This window comes from Microchirus variegatus (assembly GCF_963457635.1).
Source record: "Microchirus variegatus genome assembly, chromosome: 17".
In the NCBI taxonomy this organism is placed as follows: Eukaryota; Metazoa; Chordata; class Actinopteri; order Pleuronectiformes; family Soleidae; genus Microchirus; species Microchirus variegatus.
The window spans coordinates 20871031-20890542 of record NC_139818.1 but is presented as its reverse complement, the minus strand read 5'-3'; the positions used below and the strand labels follow the sequence as shown (position 1 = coordinate 20890542).

General features: G+C 39.6%; 3 protein-coding genes across 6 annotated transcripts; 2 read left to right on the top strand and 1 right to left on the bottom strand.

Annotated features, from left to right (window-relative positions):
• Positions 1 to 1158: 1158 nt before the first annotated feature.
• On the bottom strand, positions 1159 to 10703 carry LOC310939080 (phospholipase B-like 1; the record flags this gene model as incomplete). The annotated part of the gene is made up of 11 exons (XM_083903747.1): positions 1159 to 1335; positions 1679 to 1785; positions 1877 to 2062; positions 2996 to 3136; positions 5269 to 5469; positions 7139 to 7283; positions 8255 to 8404; positions 8496 to 8637; positions 9719 to 9802; positions 9890 to 10112; positions 10646 to 10703. The coding sequence occupies 11 exons, from the start codon at positions 10701 to 10703 to the stop codon at positions 1159 to 1161; spliced, it is 1614 nt and encodes a 537-aa protein (XP_083759873.1).
• A 576-nt stretch (positions 10704 to 11279) lies between these two features.
• On the top strand, positions 11280 to 13767 carry cby1 (chibby 1, beta catenin antagonist). 4 transcript variants are annotated; one of them, XM_083903850.1, is made up of 5 exons: positions 11280 to 11366; positions 12324 to 12422; positions 12632 to 12737; positions 12831 to 12943; positions 13088 to 13767. In XM_083903850.1, exons 1-5 carry the CDS (start codon positions 11361 to 11363, stop codon positions 13154 to 13156), a joined length of 393 nt encoding a protein of 130 aa, XP_083759976.1. In that variant the 5' UTR covers positions 11280 to 11360; the 3' UTR covers positions 13157 to 13767. The 4 variants fall into 4 exon arrangements, with proteins under 4 accessions (XP_083759976.1, XP_083759977.1, XP_083759974.1 ...); XM_083903851.1 differs by having other exon boundaries at positions 11313 to 11446; XM_083903849.1 differs by having other exon boundaries at positions 11315 to 11366; positions 11891 to 12422.
• A 555-nt stretch (positions 13768 to 14322) lies between these two features.
• On the top strand, positions 14323 to 18672 carry pdap1a (pdgfa associated protein 1a). The gene is made up of 6 exons (XM_083904260.1): positions 14323 to 14472; positions 15397 to 15479; positions 15570 to 15647; positions 16452 to 16576; positions 16999 to 17150; positions 17243 to 18672. Exons 1-6 carry the CDS (start codon positions 14460 to 14462, stop codon positions 17278 to 17280), a joined length of 489 nt encoding a protein of 162 aa, XP_083760386.1. The 5' UTR covers positions 14323 to 14459; the 3' UTR covers positions 17281 to 18672.
• Positions 18673 to 19512: the final 840 nt, after the last annotated feature.

The window sequence follows — 19512 nt, the reverse complement described above, 5'->3', positions numbered from 1 at the left end:
TCCGGAAAACGCTTTCAAAATAAAAGCGCTGCATACTCACAGCTGTCGTTACCTCTCACGAGTGTGAAATTCAGGAGAATTTATCGGGCAGGAAAAGAAAAATACTTATCTTATTTATGTTTTTTAGTGTATAATTAAAATAAAATAAATGAATAAAGAGATGGTGTTTATAGCCTCAAAAGAAGCTCTTTTTTTTCGTATGTTAGCCCACCATCTATGGAGGATGACACATTGCATAATAATAATAATAAATAAAATAATGTATACATAAATAAATGCATAAATAAATGATTAAAATAAATGGACGAATAACAATTATTTATCAATGTAATTTTTAATGGTCGATATTTATGCATGTATTGTATAAATATCTATTATATTTTATAGGATTTCATTCTATATAGAACACTTAAAACAGAAAGTTTTATTTTGAAAAAAAACCCTTTCCTGTTTCTTGTCTGTGCTTCATAATAATTGACAGGATCAAACATAGGGTCTTGTAGTTTTTGTGAAACTACTCTGAATAACAAAACATTAATTAACACAAAATATAAATGTACTGTTTACAACAAATGTTGATTTTCTTATAGTTAATAATCGCAGAAATTCGTCTCATTTTATTCCACACAGCAAAACCAGAGTAAACACTGAATAGAACATACATTCAAAACAAGATAACAAAGTAAATTGATTTTTTAAAAATGCTTTTTTTAAAAGCATTTAATGCACAGATAGGTCAGCATGTCATTTATTAACAAGTATCTTGTACCTTATACTGGCGTGAATCAGTTTGGACACAGAGTAATGTAATAACACTAATTGCGTTAAATTCAAACTGGACAGCAGGAGATTAAGTTGAACAGATTGTCCCATTATGTCTATATTTACTCATTCACAGAATCATTAAAGGTGTAATGTGTAAGATTTAGTGAAATTGATTGCAACCAGTTGACTATGGAGAGAAACAAACAATACACCTATACATCAAGGAATAATTTACCAAACCTACTACTTTTTTTAGTTTCAGGTGATTATACTACTAAATAAAAATATCATTCTAAATATCACATTTCTGCAGATATCCACCCTTAATCCAACAAACTGAACGTTTATGAGACATATCTATGACCACAGCGCAAACATGACCTTTCTAGGCTCTCAGGGACGGTGCAGTGCAGGCCTCATGGTGACAAAGGGGAAATTGTAGGTGTGTGGCAGACCCTGATGGCTCGTGAGGTTGAACGATTGCCACGAGAACGGCTGCAGACCCCCCTGCGTCGTGGGGCCGTTTATTGCCTCAGCGGCCAGTTGGAGAGCCATCTGGAAGTCTGTCACCTGCACCGCGAGACACAAATGAGCAGGGAGGCAGAGAGAGCAGACCTTCTATAGGGGGTTCAAATGGCAAATTAAGGCCGTGCACATGCTATGATGACATTTGTGTCTGTTTTAATTGAGTGAAGAACCAACAGTGTCTTCATGAAGTACAGACTTAATACGGGAAACAACAAAACGGAGCACATTTTAACCCTAAACCTAACCAAATATGTATCTCAATCTCAATCTAAAATCTCAAAATAATCAAAAACACAAACGTTACACGTACAAAGACTTCCCTGTGTATTTTAATATTGCTCCCACTGCAAAATATATCAACACACTTCTCAAACTCGATGTTCACCTTCGTGTCGTAGCAGCCTCCTGGGCGTGGCCTCCTCGGTCTCAGGTCGTCACGGCAACAGATGGTCTTACATGGATGGCCCTTGGAGTAGGGGTCTCTCTTGTAGTCTGCAACAGAACCAGCCTGACATTTTTTTACTTTTGCCGATTGTCTTAAAAAATACTTGTTGAGAAACAAGAGTAATATTGTTCTACCTACTGTTGTATCTCATGATGTGTTTGAGGGAGTTGAGGTCAGACACCTTGGCCTGGTCCCTGCGGAGGATTTTGGCTCGGGGACAGAGGTCGTAGGAGAAGTCCACTCCATATCTCTTCCACATCACACCAAACCCGCTCAGGGAGTAGATTTCGACATGGAAGGGTATGTTGTAGGATGGCCAATAACCTGTGAGGCGTAGCACATAAAAAAAAACACTAAACAGAACTAGAAAATTCTGAGATGAAATTTTGATCGTGCCTGCTTCTTGATGCCAATGTCTTCATATGCAGGACTTGATGGAGAATCAGTGAATATTTGGGTAGAATGAACCTTTAAAACTTAGAAAGAGAGAGACAAACTCCAGAATTTTAACATGGGAGTCAATGGGAGGTTTGACCAGAATATAGGTGATTTTAAGAAAAACCTGAAGTCATATGAAAGTGAAATCAACTCACAGGGTTAGACAACAACCATAGCAACGTTTTTTTTATGTAAACATTGCCTGTGTAGTTGGAAATTGTGGGTAAGAGGAAGAGTTTGTTTAGAGAGCTCTGCGATTACTTTCATGGACCTTCAGCTAGAGTGTGCCACTCTGAAAACGTCCAAAAAAAAGTACAACATTTAAACTGTTGATTTAAGTGAGAAAAGTCTGGAGTCTTGTGACCCGTTTAAAGTTTCAACCACGTCTCTACGTTAAGGTATGACGACTCTATGAGACTCCAAAGATAATTTTTTTGACCGTTTGCCGTTTTTTGCGATTTTGGTGGCCATGGTAACTCGAGACCCATAGAAAAGTCTTAGCACACCATTCCCGATCAAGCCGCACGTTTTGATATATGATGTGTGGGGGTTTTCTCAAAACTGCGGGACGAGGAAGAAGAAACGCGTAAGAATAACAATAGACGCTTTGCAATGCAAATCGATGGAGTTCTCCGGTAGTACGCCATCGTTTTGCATTGCTAAGCAGCTAAGCTCTAATGAAGCTCCAAAGGGCATTAAAGTAGCAAAGACCTGTTCCCATTCCATACACAACTTTGTGGTTTTCACCAGACCAAGTATTCTGAGCTGCTCCAAAGTCCCTTGTGTTGCTTGGGTGACGTCATATCGTGTGATCCTTACCTCTGCGTAAAGCTTGAGTCTGATCAGAGTGCATCACTTTCCCAGGGATCTGCTCGACCACAGTTAGAGCTCCGTCCCTGATGCTGTGGCCCAGAGAGACTCTGCTCAGGTCCACCACCATGTACTGGCTGTTGTATGTACCTAAAAGAACAGGGGGTTCCATGTCAACAACTCATACTGAATAGATCGTGACAATGGTTTTTCTGAATTGTCTTTGGTTGCACGTTGCAAGATGTTGACCATGATGGCCAACAAACATCTATATTGGGCAGCTGATGACTATGGTTTTCCAGAAAATCGTTGTTGCCCATATAAGGTTCTTCGGCTTGTCCTCATAGGGTAACCACTTTTGGTTCCAGGTAGAACCTTGTTCGGGAAGGGTTTTAAAGGGTTCTCTGGATCAAAATGGTTCTTACTGGAACCGTTAGTGTTACCAAGAACCCTTGAAAAACCTTTCTTCAGGAAAGCAAATGGTTCCAGGTAGAACCTCAGCCCTTGTAGAAGGACACTCTTGGAACCCTTATTTCTAAGAGTGTAGCAGATTAAGGTTCTCGTGTATCTGGTACAATATCTTGGTTGATTCGAATCTCAACCGTGTTATGTTCTGGACCTTCTAGAACCAAAGTTTTCTCGACTGATGTCACAGAGTAGCCGTGTTCTCTTTGCTTCTTGCATACAAAGAGTGCAGGTTAAACAACATGCACTGTCTTGCACGTGCCTGTGGGATCTGGAGCTGACTAAACATCGGCCTCAGAAGTCACTGACTTGTTCAGACAATAAATCCCACACCTAACCCTATTATCAGAACACAAAGGTGAAGGCTCTGGCGTTAGCCGGCCCGCGCGGCGCCACAACAGTTTGGCTTGACGGCGGCGAGTAGGAGGAGGAAGAGGAGGAGGAGAGCAGTTAGAGCAGCTTGAGGATGACGGCGTCGGTGCCAAGAACACTGTGTTCTCCTCCGCCCTCCCATGGCAACATGACGTGACAGATCAAAGCAGCTGCTCAATTAACACGCACAAGTGTGTGTGTAATAATTAGGATAGTCCATATGAGAGTCTGCGCTATCGCTATATGCAAATTTGTCATGTGTGGTTTTCCCTTACACAGCACTCTTACTTTATTCTGACATCATCCAAAAACACGTCATTCAGCGGAAGCTAAACTTGCAGCTCTGCCATAGGGTTGGGGTTAGGGTTAGGGTTGGGGTTGGGGTTAGGGTTACTTCCTTACCTTCCTTTACCTAGAAAGCAATCCCTGCAAGACGTTTTCTTAAAAGCTGTAGTGCATTAACTTTTAAATAAAACAAATGTCCATTTCAAACATTTGTTAAATTAGGTCACACGATGCTAATGAAGCCTATCATGAATCTGGGTTAGGGTTATTTTATAACCACTTTTTAAAGATGGCCGCCATTTCCAACCATCTTTTACACCAGAATTTCATTTCCTGGTCCGATTTCAGTGATTTTGGTATCAGATAAAAAAAAATTCTAGAATAGCAAATGGAGAATGTTAAGGTTTATTTACTTGCCACTTGACACACAACATTTTGTTTGTTGTTATATGCCATGTGAATTTCTCTGTGAGATGAATAAAGTATCTATCTATCTATCTATCTATCTATCTATCTATCTATCTATCTATCTATCTATCTATCTATCTATCTATCTATCTATCTATCTATCTATCTATCTATCTATCTATCTATCTATCTATCTATCTATCTATCTATCTATCTATCTATCTATCTATCATGCTGTAAAAATGACATGTACGGGTGGTAAGCAAAGGGTTCAGCTCCTCATGAGCAAATAAATTGACAATTTTTGTACATTTGCAATAAATAATGTTGTGTTTGTGCATATTTTGTACATTATTTTAGAAAATATTTTTGAGTAAATGGCAGAAAGAGACTGAAATCGGGCCAGAAAATGAAGTGATGTAAAAGATGGTTTGAAATGACATTTTGGATCAAATGTTGGTGCTTCTTTCCACTTGTGACAGATTTTCCTCAAATCTGCTCCACTATCACTGAGCTGCATGTGTCTTTCTCACAGCAGCGTCTGTCTCACTCACTGCCGAAGCTCAGTGCCTTGTTTTTATTAGATCTTGTGTTTGTCCAAATCCTGCTCATATATTTGTAAATGCATTATTAACGACGTGTACTCTCGGTGTGGGGGTTTTATTGTGATGTGTCAGTGCAGTGGAGAACATCATCGTCCTCTCAGCTCCGTCCTGCGTTGACTCATCTCCAAGAGGGTTTTTTTTTTTCACCTGAGTTGTATTTGGAGAAAACGTGCGCCCACTCCTCCCCGCTGTGCGCCATGCTGTTGGCCAGGCGCACTCTCTGCCACGCCAGCAGGCTGCGAGGACCGAGCCGGGAGAACAGGGAGGCGTTGAAGATGCCGATGGAGGTCTGAGTCATCAGCAGGCTGCTGCCGAGCAGGTAGAAGTCATCCAGAGACATGAGGAAGCCTGCACCGAGGAGGAGGAGGAGGAAGAGAAGTTATTCTAGGGCAAATATTGAAAAGCAAATGTTTGACAAGGGAAGGGAAAGTTAATGGTGACGTAGGGAAATCCCACAGTGAGTTATTAGTCGCGGTGTTGCATCTGTGTTGTTGGATTAAATCATTCATGAACTCCCGTGCAAATTTAGGGTCTTTTTTCTTGCTTGTGTTTATGCATATGTTTATGAAATCTGACACAGGTGTGTATCGTTTATTATATTATAAACTTTTTTCTCATTATATGCCTAAAATACACAGTGTAAAACAAATACTTCAAGTGTCATCATTGAAACTCCATATAATCTTTTTATTTTACTCGTTATTTTGCTTTCATTTGGAGATCCTGGCCTCAAAATTCTTCTTTTTCTTCATTCTTGGTCTCTTCTCCTTCCCTCTTTCACCCTCTGCTCTTTTCTTTTCTTTCTAACTTCTTCTAGTGTTTAGTGTCTCCATCTTCTCTCGCTATCTTCCTCTTTACTGGTTGCATTTCCATGCCTCTTTTACGCCATATTTGTGGTAACAGTTCTAGTTGCTATTGCCTTTAATGTAGAATATGTGAGATTACTCTTTGCTGTAGATTAAAGGCGCCATATGTAAGAATGTGGCCAAAAACGGTTACATTCAAATTCTTTTAGGTTACGTAACTGGCAACCCCGTGGTTGCTCGGCAGCTGAGACTCTACTGACTGCAATGGTTGGTAGACGGCGGTAGGTGGCGCCACATGCCAAAACATGATTTCCAAACATAAACATGATTTGCAAATATTTTGTCTGTACTGTTGTTGTTGGTGAGTTCAGTTTGTTATATGAACATTATTCCTGAGTCTCTGTGACATATTAGGAGGATTTAATGGCCAGTTGGTTTAGATTTATTACATAATGCACCTTTAAATTACCAGGCAAAATACGAGGTCTGTAGTATTTGTACCACTCCAGGATTTACCTATTTCTTTTATAACCACTGCCACGTCTTAGTCTTACAACAACAGCTGCTTTTGTTGCTGCGTATACGAAATGTTTGTCACTGCAGCATGCAGCTTTAGCAGGATGCTTACGTAGCACTCTTACGCTGCTGCCCTCTTAACCTCCCCCTGGTACGAACAGTGCGTTTCATCTCATCTTTATTCAAATAAGGCTTAAAAACAGCATGTGGTTCTGGTAGCAACGGAGCCTTTAAGAGGATTTTTTTTTTTTTTGGTAAACCTTTCTCCCACAAAACTGCCCCCACAGTCCATTTCATCACGACTGTGCAGACGTGCACCTGTAAACACAGGTGTAATTGAACTGCAGTTTGTCTGGAGAATAATAACGTGCAGCGAGGACAGTTCCTTTGAGGGTTTAGTCGTGGGTTTGACGTCAGTGTTTGGATTTCCCCAAGATGAAAATGAAACCGTGGATTAAAGCAGAGAGCATTCACTTCAGCTCAGGGCTTTAGCAGGAAAGTCGTTATTGATATGACTGTATTTTATATATACACATATATATGTATATATACAGTATATAATCTTTTATGCATGTGTTTCTGTTTTAGTGTGAAACTCTTGTTTTTAATCATAACAATCTGAAGTCTGGCAATAGTTGTTTTGTATTATATTGCATTTTGTCCATGTTATGGATGGAAGACGAAGATTCACGTACCGGGGTAGCTGCTGAACGACATCTTCGCAGTGGCGGTGTGTGAGTCTGACACCTTGAAGTCCCAGTGTTTGTAGATGCGCATGGTGGCTGCGTATGTGTACCAGCTGGAGTGGCCCAACAGCAGGTTCTCAAAGCCTGGCAGCACCTGAGACACAGAGGAGAGCGAAGAGCATGTATATATACTTAATTACTTAGGTAATATTATAAAAAAGTGACCATTCTGTCACGGGTATCATCTCAAAACACTGCATTTGAATGAGGTTGTGACATGAAAAACCCCCAAACTCTCCTTTACCCCCATATGTTACCCCAACATTGTATCCAGCTAACAATTTTGGGTTCCCAGAACGTTACTTTTTGGTTGTGGGAACATTCCCCCCATGTTCTCCTGTGGTTGATATGGAAAGTTTTCCTCGTGTTCCCCTAACAATTGTTTTTTTGTTGCACTTATGGTTCCCAGAAAGTTACTTTGTCACAATCTTCATACAACCTTTAGAGAACGTTCTCTTATAACTAAAATAATGATTAAAGTGTGCACATTAGTAGATATACTTGCAGTCATCATTATCATCTACATCATTGTGTTGGTGTTCCTAGACTTTTCATCCAGCGCCATCTTCAGGTCAAGGTCTTGACTCGTCTATGACCGAATATGGACCTTCAGAAGAACTAAACCCATTCACCAACAACTTCAGATTTACTTTTCAATTCATGCTAATGAGTAAATCGAAGCGCTAACCAGATTTTAACCAAAAACGTATTATGCAGGTAGGCCATATTTGAATTAGGTTGCCATATTTACATGAAATACACAAATCTTCAACAGGCCCAAAGGGAAACAGATTCAATCTTTTGTCATCTTCTCTTTCATTACTTGAAAAAGAACACATTTAAGGGCGGTTATTTACAGATAAAGCAGCATTCATTTCATAAAATGTCCTTAAATAAAACCTAATGACAGGCTTCCTGACTATACTACGTCACTGAGTGCCCTCGTCTCTATTTGCATTGGTTTTGTATGGACACGGCCTTCTGCACTCGCTGACACACTTCACAATAAAAGCAGTTGGTGCTGGTGCTCCCTCACAGTCTGAGCCAAACGATCCGGGGCCTAACCTTTATGAGAGCAGTGCAGTGGCCCATTCCTGGCACCCTGAAAGCGCCTGTGCCTGTGGTGGAGGAACTGGCACGGGGAGTCAGAGCCGGGACCAGGTCCAGGAGGTCACCAACGCCGTTCAGGAACTGGATCGCAAACACTGACAGAGGCTGGATAGGGGGGAAAATGGGAGAGATGAGATGAAGATGAAGATGAATGAAAATGATATTGTAACAACGATCCAGCAACAACTTTACTCACCTCTGTGTGTGTGTTCTTTGCCCACTGTGCAGCTCCAGCGTGGAGTCCGTCCAGCTGGGCCAGGATCAGTCCCAGATGCTTCCACAAGGGGTCGTGGTTTCTCCTGAACTTCACCTGCTCCCTCGCCCACTGGTCCTGAGAGCTGTGAATTGACACTGGCATCAGAACATCAGAATAAGACACAGAGGGGTTCGGATTAAGGATCTTGTTGGTATGACCCATGTACTTCTGTACTTTACTTTATTATGTATCTCTTTTTTTACTTTCCTTTAATTACCCTCTTTTAACTTTTACTTTTATATCAGAAATGGTGTTGTCTCTGTAACTGTTTGTATTATTTATGCTGCTATCCTGACCAGGACTCCCTGAAGATCTGTTTTATTGTAAACTTGGTGTTAACATACAAGGGATTTGTACGGTGGCCCTGAGGTGCAAAACAAACGATAAACACAAATCACAAAACACAAGCAGAAATCACAAAAAACGCAAATCACAAATGCAAAACACAAACCGAAACACAAATCACAAATCACAAAACGCAAATCACCAAAAACACAAACGCAAAACAAAAAACGCAAATCACAAATCACAAAAAACGCAAACGCAAATCACAGAACACAAACGCAAAACAAAAAACGCACATCACAAAAAACGCAAATCACAAAAAACGCAAAAAACGCAAATCGCAAATCAAAAAACACAAAACACAAAATACAAAACACAAATCACAAAAATCACAAATCACAGAAAACGCAAATCACAAAAAACGCAAAACATTTGTATTTTGCACCTCAGGGCCACCGTAGATTTGCTTTTGTATAATGGTGCAAAACTGATACAGTAACAATAAATATTAGAAAAATAAAGATAAAATAAAGATGAAAACTAATTAAATAAAGGAAAAAAGCTCTTTTTCTCCTATTGATTCCCCAAAGAGGAAATTCAAATTGACACAGCAGCAAAATAAGAAAGAAAATGTAGACAAAATATAGGATAAATAAGATAATAAAATGTACATACAATAATAATAAATGTATAAATATAAACAGTGTGAAAGTGACGTATATAATATATACGCCGTCTTCTGAGATTGATTAAAGACTCAACCAAATATGCTTTTTGTTATTTACCATGAGTGTCTTCATTTGTTTTTCACACCCTGTAAATGTGTAAATATAGCATTTGTCATTAACTGTATGTACTGTAAATACATGTTACTGTACCTCAGAAACTCTGTCAGGGGATCCAAAACCTTCTCGTCCTTTATCAGCTGCGGGTACATGTTGGAGTAATGGGTAAACATCTGTCTGCAGTGGACAAACACATGAGAAAAATGTCCAAATCAAGGCTAAATGCAAACATTTCAGAAGTAAATACTGAGTCGGGACACTCACTCAGCAGTGAGGTAACCTTCAAGGTAACCAGCCAGGAAGTAGGTGGTCTCTTCTTCCTGTGGACTTCCTCCATAACCTGCGTGTATTTCCAGGACTCCCCATCCAGAGAGGAGCAGAGTGTCGTTGAAGTAGCCGTAGGCTCCAGCGTCGGTCTCCATCACCTCCTCCTTCAGGATGACACTCTTCTGGGCAGCGTCCCAGTGCACGGTGGCCTCTTTGAGGCCTGAGCGGTGGAGAGAGGATGATGGGACAGGGTCACGGTGCTGAGGTTGGATAACACTCATTATATAAGATAATGTCACGACGTCATGAAAATGAAGGAAACACAGCATTTTTCATTGATTTTTTTCCTCCCTCTCAGACAAATAACACTTAGATTTATAATAACATAAATGAGTGTACAATCACAATTTCCTGTGTAGTCATTTAATGTTTAAAATTACCTTTACGTGGTATAATAAGACAGGAAAAACCTAATCCCTGTATATTTTTTTCATATTAAGAGAAATATTTTGAAAAGAAAAACGTATATAATAATTACATGGAATTTACATATAAATAACTTTTTTCTCCTAATACATTTAGCTTTATGATATCGGATCTTTCTTTTGTAGATATATCACGGAAACGTTACTTACGGTGAGTTTGCACTAATAATAAAGCCAGAGTGCTGAGCAGCGCGCACAGTGTGAGGCTCCGTGTGTCCATGGCAGCTCGGCTGGGGTTTCCCTGCGATTCTCCTCGGCAAATACATACGATTGTGATGCTTCGCGGTGTCTGTGCGGTTACTGCCGATGATGTTAGCTCGAACCATTGCATTCAAAAAATGAATATATATGTAAACGAAGGTGTATAAATAACGTTATTTGTGGGAGTTTTAAGCTGAAAATCAAAAACATTTCACCCCAGATGGGACTCGAACCCACAATCCCTGGCTTAGGAGGCCAGTGCCTTATCCATTAGGCCACTGGGGCTAGGCGGCTCATTATAGCAGCATGATGCATTATATAGCGTCAACAGGTATATTATGCTATGTCTCTTTATTGCTTTTTTACTCTTTTACTACTATTTCAAATGCAATAAACCATATATTTACTGCTATATCCAGATAACTATGAAGATAACTGTAAGGTAAGGACTTCAAGCAATCACCATGGTGATGCGTTTGCTGCCTATGGATGATACCATTTTCGTTCACAGAACGGGGGTATTTGTGTCAGTTTAACGGGACTTAGAGTGGGGAAACCGTGCAAATAACACTCCAAATAGAGGATTCGGTAGCTGAATTTATTCTAAAATACATTTAACCCGGTAATTTCTCTTGAATTACTACCCAGTGGTCAGGCCGTATTTCACAGTTGTCGTTTCAGTTCGAAATGAAACGGTCGCACAGGCGCAGTAGCAACAATTGTGTTTCGGGGAAGAAAACAATTCGTGCAACCACTTGTAAGAAATTACACAAGTAGACTGTATGGAGGTAAATGCACTAGTTGGTTATTTTAACTGATTCAGCAACTACTAACCAGCCTTTGAAGAAGTCGAGCGTTTCAATTAAAGGTCAGATATGAGACGTAGCCACACCTAGCTACTAGCTAGTAGTGTTAGCGTAGCACACAGGGCTAGTAGACCTGTGTAGGTCGTTTGGAGATGTTTCATTAATGTGTTCCGATGTGTCATGATTGATAATTAGCCACTAAGTTAAGAAGTCTACAGCTAGTTGTTGTTGTTTGTGCTACCCATATGAGATCCACTGTTCTTACTGGTCTTGCTTTTTGCTAATCGGCTAAGAATAAGACTTTGATCCCTTTTAAGTGGCTGTATAAAAAGGAGCTTACTAGCTGTAGTTGGCTGTTTTGGCATTAAATTTAAGTATTTGGTTCTTTACCTTTTTTCTGTTTTACATTTTGTATTTTAAAAACAGTGCTGTGTGTGTGTGTGTGTGTGTGTGTTGAAACAATGAAATCGTAAACTGTTCTACTCAATCACATCTATTCTTGTAAGTATTATATCGTGGCAAACCACTGGCCAAGCTTTTACTTGATGTTGTGCTTCTTCCATGGGTTGATGTTAAAGGCCCAGTATGTAAGAATTGTGACGCTTTTCCCACTATCCAATCCAAAGTCTTGCGAGTTCAGCTCGCCCCTTCATTTTCCCAAAAGCATTGCAGAACTACGGTGGCCTTTGCATCCCAAAATGGACATCTCTCTCTGTTGTTTATGTAGTAAGCATCCTTCAAAGTGCAAAACGCAAGCTCTGGCTCTGGTTTTTGCTGCTGTAGAAACATGGTGGAGCAAGAGGGCGACCTCTGTGAAGCAAGGCCATTGCTAAAAGCTCATACAGAATGGCTTATTCAAAGGCTTGCAAACCCCTCCTGATTGATAAGCATGAACTGTGGCTAAGTGATGCTGTAAACGCACATGCTAATCTCATACAGGACCTTAAGAAGTCACTCAAGATGCCGATCTTTGGAAACACATTCAGTCCAAAGAAGATTCCACCTCGCAAATCCGCATCGCTGTCCAGCCTCCACACGGTGAGTGAATGAACTCAACAGTCCCGGAAAACAATCATGCAGGTGTATACACCCATATAACAAACACATTGTATTTGTATAGCACATATCACGGTGCTCTCCAACTTACGAATGCAGGTTTGATCGTTAATAGGGCTAGTTTCAGCTAACATTGTTTACATGACGCATTGGTTTCATCTCATCATGTTTTGCCTCCTCATCTCATGTAGCTGGATCGCTCCACGAGAGAAGTCGAGCTGGGTCTTGAGTATGGGCCTCCTGCGATGAACATCGGAGGCATGAACTGGAAGTTTGAAGAGGGACAGTGGGTATCAGGTACTACCCTTTTTTTCCCTCCTAAGAGTGACATGAGCCGTGGCAGTTGTTGCCATAGGTGCCCAGATAATAGTTTTTTGTTTGTCGAAACAGAATCTGGTGGGAATACCTCTGGTAGGGAATTGCGGCGGCTTAAGAAAAGAAATGCCCAACTGGAGGAAGAAAACAACCTACTGAAAGTGAAGATTGAACTCCTTATGGACATGGTGAGAGCTTTCATCATGCTTTATATTACACGGATTATCTGTTTTTCTTTATATGTCAACAATGCATTTATACAAGTCTATCACTGGCTTTCTCTGTATACTACATAATACTACATAACTGATGTTATTTTTTCTCTTTTTTAGTTGACAGAGACGACAGTAGAGTACCACATGATGGAGAAGGAAGTGGACGAATTAAAGAGTCAACATTGACAGATGTGATCTGATTCCTGCATGAATGGCAATATTCTTAGTCCTCTTTTTGTATTATAGTTTTACGTTTATTGATGTAAAAAAATATATCCATCTTGTTTTTCTACCTTTTTAAAGTACCATATTTATTCATATAATAAGGTTTTGGTCTCTGTTTGTATTCAGTTTTAAAGCAAGTCCGTTTTAAATCAGATTTAGTGACAACTTTTATTTATTTATTTTCCCCCAGTTACCTCCATTAAAAAATACAAAAAAGGTGAAACAACTTTGGTTGTACAAAAAGAGAGTTCTGTCACAATTCCACCGCACAAATCACCAGCTCTGTCTTCACACAGTGAGTTTATATTATCTGAATCAACTGACTGAAATCTGGATTTGATTGAACTCACTTGTTAAAAGACAGCATATGGTTGCTAAAGCTACACTTGATCACAGCAATAAATAAATAAATGTTTTTGGTCACATTGAAGTGGGCACAATACAAAATTATTTGATGGCAGTTCAGTGTGGCTGGAATCTGATTCTAATGTTATCAAATTTAGTAGTGTTGTTCTGCTTTCTTGTGAGTTATATCTCTACAAACTTGATTTACAACTGTATGGAAAGTACAGGCTGACCTTTGTAAGATGTTTGTATTGAGATTGTGAATAAACACTGTAATTTAAAAGAAAAACAGCAGCTTTATGTATTTTATTGGGACATGTGAGCTTTTATGTCTTTAATTAATTAATAGTCTTTTATCTATTATTCTGTACAACACTTTGGTCCACTTTAGTGATTATTTTGAAGTGAGTTATAAATATGCAACAATATTTAGTTCACAATTAAAAAAAACAACCAAAAACAGAAATTACTCATTATAACCTGATATCCTGATATCCACGTGAAATTGATTAAGTTTCAACGTAAAGCACTTAAAACACATTTCCTCCTCATTCTGAAGATATGATAGTCCTCTAATAGTTATTATAAAAAAGTCTTACTATTCTTTTTGTGTGAAAAAACCCCTGGATGAGCTGATCAGTCACTGGTCTGAGCAGTTGAACAGGTGTACCTAATAAAGTGGTCCTGTGATATGTTCAATGGCCCTGACTCCCTGACTGCGCATGCGCAGACAGCCCAGTGTGAGTGAGCGCAGCAGCATTTCGACGTTTGCGTCAGCGGGAGACACGAAGTACTCGTCGCTAGCCCTTTCTTCGAGCACTTAAAAACAGCCGCTTTTGTCTGCGCGACGGTCAAGGTATTCAGCGACACAACAGAGGACTTCTTCGGTGTCGCCGTCGCCACTTTTGAATCATAAAAAATGCCCCGAGGCGGTGAGTGCCGATATTACAATTAATGTAACACGCTAATGTTTAGCAAGCTAGCTCTGTGGTGGCTAGCGTGAATTCCGGTTGAACTCTCGCATGCGTAGCTTGTAGCATGCTAACCGGTTACCACCAATGTCGTATTTTTTTTGTTTTCGGAGCGACCAAAGAAAGGCGCGGTAAACGTAGCCATTGTCAATAGACGGCTTCACATTGAAGTAACTGTTAACTTATTTGTTATTTTAACATGTGAATTAGTTTGAAATGTTCAGTATTTGGCCAGTAACCGCCAATACCATGTGCACAGAGATAGCTCTCGTTCGCCATAAAGTGTATGTTAACGTTTATTTTCTCCCCTGCTGGTTGGCGTTCGTCAATAGCGTCAAATACTAGTAAATGTTTTTTTTTAAATATGTGGATCTACACACCGACCGACCACCTGTGTGTGTTCACACATGAGGACTGGACACAAGAACAGCAACACTTGTCAGTGTTTAAACTAGAGATGGGACGATGCCGCTGTTTCGTGCCTGATTCCGATTTTAATCCATATTTTAGACCTATGAAGCCAACACATTTGTGCCGAGTCATTTTAAAACATAATTCTCAAACTGTGTCATAAATATTGTTCTATATATAGGTTGTGATGTATAGAATGTTACATTTTGACAAGTATGAATTATGTATTCAATTGGTATAGAACAATTAATGAAAACTACTAAGTAAAATGGACAATTTCAAGCTCAACTCTTTAAGTTTAACAATTGTTCACTTAAAGTCGTGAATCCATATCATCTACAATCGCCTAAAATTTCATTTAAAATGTGTCCTTTCATTTATGAGTTATGCTACACACTGTCAGACGGTCTAACGCACAATGTAATGTCTTGAAGAAGGTTTATTAGCAAGTGACACCCCTGGATTGTGTTGCAGGAAAGAAGGGCCACAAGGGCCGAGGAAAGCAGTTCAGCAACCCTGAGGAGATTGACCGACAGATGAAGGCACAGAGGGAGTTGGTGAGTGAAAAAAAACAAAAAACTTCATGGCAGTCGACTGTGGTTTAAATAACAGATCTCATCAGGTGTGATTTGTTTTATTTATGACAGGAAGCAAATCCCGGTGCAGCAGAAAAAGAGAGCTCTGCCGAGTCTGAGGAAGAGAGCAGCAGTGATGAAGACTCTGAGGCGAGTGCAACACTGATTATCCATTAATTTCCTACTGCTTTATGTGAATTTCACTATTCTGTGCAGGGTTTCCGCCAGTGTATTATAAGCCTGGCGGCCCCCCGCCAACCTTAGCGTTGCTTGTTCATTTATTTAAAATTGATTTTTTTTATACACCATGGATTTTTCTATACCTGGGAACAAGGGCGCGTGCTCCCCCATGTAATCAGCGCACGCTTGTGCAGGTGCCGATTGAAACAAAAGTCACACTATCAAGTGCGTCATTATTACAGTTTTTTTTTTTTTTTACAAAAACGCTGTGGGCCGCTGGTGGGCCCGAGAGGTACCACCTGGCTTAGCAGGTTTTCTGGGGGTTTTCCTGGTGTGATTTAGATTTTTACCGGCCTTTATGCTTACTTTCCCTCCCAGCTGCTCATATCTCTTGATTGCCGCAAATAGTTCTCTTAATTTCACACAAATTTCTTCTGAAAATGAAGCTGTCTGCTGTAGATATAAGCGGAAGCACTGTGGAAACGCTCCAGACAATCATAAGTCAGAGCAGAAGTATAACAAATCTGTCACATCCTAAGTTTCAATTTCAAAAGACACCAATATACTCTGCATACCAGAAACGATAGGTAAGCTGTAAAATGGGTGTTGCATAAGTTGTTTTTTTGAAGGGTCAAACATTCACCAGAATTCTAAAACATTAACTGCTATAGTAGCAGGTGAGACTAGTATCTGTTTTCATGATCTGTGACTTGTATGGTTTATAATGAGTTTTTAATCTATTTATTAATTTGTTTGTTTTTTGACCCGACACAGTTCAAGAGGAGAAATGGTGTAGAGGGGCTTATAGAGATCGAGAATCCAAACCGTGTGTCTCAGAAGAACAAGAAGGTGACTGAAATAGACGAGAACGCTCCCAAAGAGCTGTCTCGCAGAGAGAGGTATGTGTGACTCGGTGACTTCTTCTACATCCGTACCATTTTTGTTTAAAAACACACAAATTCTGCACTGGATACATATGTCATCCACGGAAACAAACAAACTGCAGAGGTGAGAATTGTCTTCCTGTTTAGTCTGAATGTGTGTTTGTATGGATGCAGATTACGGCTCTGTATACAAGTTTAGGATAATCTGCATGTTTTGTATATATCGGCTTTTTTGTCCACACAGAACTGGGGTTTTGGGAAAGGGGTCCCAGGAGCAAATATAACTGAGTAGTATGGAAGAAGCTTCCATTTTTGTTTCATTCTCATTTTCTTGATCTTCTAAAATTAAAATCACAACTTATGACCATGTTTCCTTTTCCATTTTATGTCTTAAGGCGTTTGCTTCGTCTCATGTGAATCCCTTTCTGTTCTCTCAGAGAGGAGATCGAGAAGCAGAAATCAAAGGAACGCTACATGAAGCTCCATCAGGAGGGGAAGACTGACCAGGCCAAGGCCGACCTGGCCAGACTGGCCATCATCAAGAAACAGAGGGAGGACGCAGCTAAGAAGAGGGATGACACCAGGAAAGGTGAGAAATACCATTAGTTCATTCAAGACTTGTTCTGTAAATTTGGGTAATTTGAAGGATTTTAATTTGATATTTTTCCCCAAAAAAAACAGCTGAGAAAGAAGCTGAAGACGCCAAAGGAAAGCGCTAATCCTCCCATCTGTAAGCTTCATCATGCACTTCAGTCTCGGAGGAATGGAGAGAGGACGGGGAACAGACCAATGCAAGTGGTGGGAGATCGGGGGGGTGCTCCTGAACTCCTGATCCCCCTTTTTCAAATCAGAGGGGCTTCCATGACTGTGTGGTCAGGACTGGGGGTGGGGGGGGTAACGGGTGGATAACGGGTGGATAACAGCAGGACAAAGAGGAATGCGACATTTGGAATACCTCTAGTTTTCTTTTCAGAGGAGACGATCACAGGTTTTCCAAGTGCTTCACTGCCTCTTTAGTCTTCCTCAACCACCAGGGTTTTAATTCTAAAGCTGCTGAAGTTATTTCCATTCCTTTCTATTCATACATTTTTTCATAAAGTTACCGAAGTCAAGTTTACGCAACAGCTGAACAGGTATTACGGTCGGTGTGTGCATGAGTTTCTCCCTCGGTGCTTTACTTATCTTTACCTGGTTTGTAAGACTGAGAGAGAACTATACTTTTCAGAGGTGAAACTAAGATAATAAATAAATATACTATTTGGTTCAGTATTTTTGTTTGGGGTAGACATTTACAAAAAAAGGCCTATTATTTACTGCCGCTTAACAGATACGTTGTCATTATGCAAATGGTACCAAACCAAAATGATTTTGTCATTTCTCTCACTTTTGTTTGGTTGTTTCTGTCTAGTCTTTTCTGGCCACATTTTATTTAGCTGTTGTAGCTATGACAATAAATTTAAAATGTAGTTTATATGAAGTTTCTCTCCTGGCTTTTGAATTTCCCCTCAAAATGTTTCACTTAATTCTTTTGAACTTTTTGCGGTTAGTCTAGCGGTTTGTTTTCTAGTCCTTTTGCCCCAAAGCACCAGGAATATTATACTTGAATTGCCTTGCGGCTAAATACTCTGTCTTTTTTGCTGAAAAGCGTAGCCTCAAACTGTCTCAGTGACTTGTGGCCTTGCCCCGTTTCCGACGAGAACCTCGCTACGTCTGTAGGAGAGACGATTTCTATTGCCTTTTTAAAGTTTACACAAGACCATTAAGCTTTTCTCCTGTAATTAAACCACCTACACTCTCTGTTTAGTAATTTCTTTTGTTTGGTTTTTCTTCACTTAAGCTCCGGTAATAATTCTAAAAAAAAAATGCTCTGACACCTCGACGACTCTCCTGTGACGGACCTTCGGCGATCTTACAAAGACAGGAAATACTGCAGGGCATTTTTATTCTTCACACCGCACAGATGTACAGTATAACGAACAGGAAACTCAGTGGTTGGTGACTTTCTTTGGAAATGTCTTAATCAGGTAAAAAAACAGATTCCCTATATCATGGACGTAGCTCAAAAAAACACAGAAAGTTAGCCATAGCAGGAAAAAAATAAATGTCACACATTTTCCATCAATGTATTTGAAATCATTTTTAAAAATAAATTCACTGACAGATAAAAGAGACTGATGTGTTTAATTTTTAAGTGTGCATTATTATTTTTTGTTTATGTTACTTGTTTGAATTTAGGAAATTTCACCACTAGATGCCGCCGTTCAACCAGCGTTAACTCCCACTTGAACGTTTGAGGGTAGCGACCGTCCACTCCTCTGCCTGAATCAGCATCTCTGGTGAGCATCAGGTATCAGGGCTTGTATTACATCAAATTATTAGTTTAGTTTGTTATCTCTCGGGCACATATAATCAAAGAATTTGAATTTGAAAATAGAAGAGGCTTTTTGTTCCAAAATAACAAGAAACATGACAGTACAATACAAAAGTTAAACTACTTTGAAAAGTGCATATTTAAATCCAAATTTAACTGTAAATGACTATTAGCAAGTCATTTTACAGTTACATTTTGTGTGTGTATTCTGTATTTGTATAAATCTATATGTATGTATGCGTGTATACATCTATGCGTGTATATATACGTATGTATGCATATCTACGTATGTATATATACGCATGTGTATGTATATACGAATGTATGCATGTATACGTATATATATGTATGTATGTATACGTATATATGTATGTATGTATACGTATAAATTGGCAAGTGTATGTTAGTGCTGTCTCCACAGCTCCTTTCTGCTGACCCCTACTGGCCAAAGAGCTGTTATTGCAGGTTAAAACAAAACTAAACTCAAACTAAAAAAGGTTGAATAAAACCAAAACATGTAGACATGAAAAACACATAATCTGACAGAAGTATGAGCTGCCAACAAACAGGGAAAACATCC

Bases quoted from the DNA above. Each gene is read 5' to 3' on its own strand.
- pdap1a (XM_083904260.1), top strand. The intron at 15,480-15,569 runs GTGAGTGAAAAA...TATTTATGACAG, and splicing joins TGAAGGCACAGAGGGAGTTG to GAAGCAAATCCCGGTGCAGC. The intron at 16,577-16,998 runs GTATGTGTGACT...CTGTTCTCTCAG, and splicing joins GAGCTGTCTCGCAGAGAGAG to AGAGGAGATCGAGAAGCAGA.
- cby1 (XM_083903848.1), top strand. From the start codon at position 12,231: ATGGCTTATTCAAAGGCTTGCAAACCCCTCCTGATTGATAAGCATGAA. The intron at 12,423-12,631 runs GTGAGTGAATGA...CATCTCATGTAG, and splicing joins CGCTGTCCAGCCTCCACACG to CTGGATCGCTCCACGAGAGA. The intron at 12,738-12,830 runs GTACTACCCTTT...TTGTCGAAACAG, and splicing joins AGAGGGACAGTGGGTATCAG to AATCTGGTGGGAATACCTCT.